This window comes from Arvicola amphibius, chromosome X (assembly GCF_903992535.2).
Source record: "Arvicola amphibius chromosome X, mArvAmp1.2, whole genome shotgun sequence".
Taxonomy (NCBI): domain Eukaryota; kingdom Metazoa; phylum Chordata; class Mammalia; order Rodentia; family Cricetidae; genus Arvicola; species Arvicola amphibius.
The window spans coordinates 113,183,562-113,185,797 of NC_052065.1; the positions used below are offsets into that span (position 1 = coordinate 113,183,562).

A 2,236-nucleotide genomic window follows, 5' to 3' on the forward strand; every position below is an offset into this window, starting at 1 on the left:
TTTTTTTTTCTTTTCTTAACATAATTTTTATTGATTTTTTTGGGGGGAATTTCACATCATGAACCCCAATCTCACTCATTTCCTGTTTCTTCCATATCCACTCTCCTTTTATAACCTTCCCTCCAAAAGAAAATGAACAATAAAATGGAAATAAAAAACAAACATCTTGCCAATCCCTCTGGGTAATGGTCTGGTTCTCTATCAATCTCAGCCTGAAGAAGGTCTTTTTTTTTTGTTGTTGTTTTTTGGTTTTTTTTTTTTTTTTTTTTGGTTTTTCGAGGGTAATGGTCTGGTTCTCTATCAATCTCAGCCTGAAGAAGGTCTTTTTTTTTTGTTGTTGTTGGTTTTTTTTTTTTTTTTTTTGGTTTTTTGAGACAGGGGGGATCTCTGAAGAAGGTCTTTTTAAAAAATAAATTTATTCGTTTTCTCACTCCCCGGCCATCTTGGTGGCTGGTCTTGGTTGGGGGCCGTCCTGCACCTAAGGCAGGAAGATGGTGGCTGCAAAGCAAATGAAAAAGTCTCTGGAGAAACCCTGTCTCGAAAAAACCAAAAAAAAAAAAAATGTCTCTGGAGTCGATCAACTCTCAGCTCCAGCTTGTTAAGAAAAGTGGGAAGTACGTGCTGGGATACAAACAGACTCAGAAGATGATCAGACAGGGCAAAGCGAAATTGGTGATCCTCGCCAACAACTGCCCCGCCTTGAGGAACTCTGAAATAGAGTACTATGCCATGTTGACTAAAACTGGTGTCCATCACTACAGTGGCAATAACATTGAATTGGGCACAACGTGTGGAAAATACTACAGAGTATGCACACTGGCCATCATTGACCCAGGTGATTCTGACATTATTAGAAGCATGCTAGAACAGACTGGTGAAAAGTAAACCAGGGAAGTTTTCCTTTAATAAAACTTTATGAGAACTTAAAAAAAAATCATTATATACATTTGAGAGTTGCAGCAAGATGTTATGGAATCCAAATAGTAAAAGAGTTTCTAGACTAAAGCAAATTAATATGCGTACTATCTCACATTGTCTAGCCACATTTTGTGTGTGGCAAGACTTGCTAAGTTCTAATTACTCTCTAGTGTAGTAAAATAGTTTTGTCAACTATACTCCTTATGTTTTAGGTTTTATGCTATTTTGTATACTTTGGGCTTTCATATCTTATTAATAATATATAAAATGATTCCATTATCACATTTTTATACACAATTTCTTTTAACATAGGCACTCTTCCATTGTGTCTCTCCTAAAGCAATTGCTGTTCCCCTTCATTCTTTAATTAATTCCTCTTCTATTTTCCTTTTCAAAATATGTTTAGATTTGTTTATTTTATGTGTGCATCTGTGTTTTGCTTACAAGTATGTGCACCACATTAGTTCAAAGCCTGTGGAGGTCAGAAAAGGGCATGGTATTTCCTGGAACTTGAGTAACTGCTGATTATAAGTCATCATGTGGGTGCTTTTAATCACTGAACCATCACTCCATCTCCCTCCCTCTATTTTCATGTCTTTTTTTCCACTGTGACATAATTAGCTTCATTCGGGTTGTATTTGAAAGTATTGGTAACTTACCTGGGCTAAGTCATTGAAGAAAATCTGTCTTTATCCTCCAGCAATCTGTCTTTACCCCTAAATCCCGAAGAAGGGGCAGAGCCTCACAAACCCCTTCCACTTTTATCCAATATTTGCCTACCTATACATCTTCAGGGAGGAGAGTGGTGCTTCATGAGCCTCATCCCCAATTAGCAAATGCTGACATGCCTAACCTTCTGCAGGTGTTCTTTAGGTAATCAGATCTGTTATACTCTAAAGATAGCATTCCACAGTACTTCACACTTCATCTGGTTCCTACTTTCGTCTCCCCTTCTTCTGAAAGGTTCATGGGCCTCCACTATAACTGTGCATTCAGTCGTCATTTTTAGCAGTCCAACCAGATAGGAGATTCTGCAATAAGGGCCACCCACTTCCAAAAGAAGTTTCTCTGACCAAAGCAAACAGCATTAACATACATTTTAAGAAGTCATTTTGACACACACATACACACAGTATATTTATTTTGTAGTAGCAGTAGTCTATTCTCTATGATGGTCTATGACCTTACCAGCTATTTAGTTTGCTTTCTATTGCTGTGATAAAATACCATGACAAGAAGCACCACAAGGAGAAAAAGGTTCATTTGACTCCCATTTCTCAATCACAATCCATCATTAATGGAAGTCATGGCAGAAACT

At 37.4% G+C, this 2,236-nt stretch overlaps 1 protein-coding gene across 1 annotated transcript; it reads left to right on the forward strand.

Annotated features, from left to right (window-relative positions):
* Positions 1 to 555: 555 nt before the first annotated feature.
* On the forward strand, positions 556 to 885 carry LOC119804137 (60S ribosomal protein L30-like; the record flags this gene model as incomplete). The annotated part of the gene is made up of 1 exon (XM_038315644.1): positions 556 to 885. A coding segment is annotated over one exon (330 nt), but the record flags the coding sequence as incomplete, so codon positions are not given.
* Positions 886 to 2,236: the final 1,351 nt, after the last annotated feature.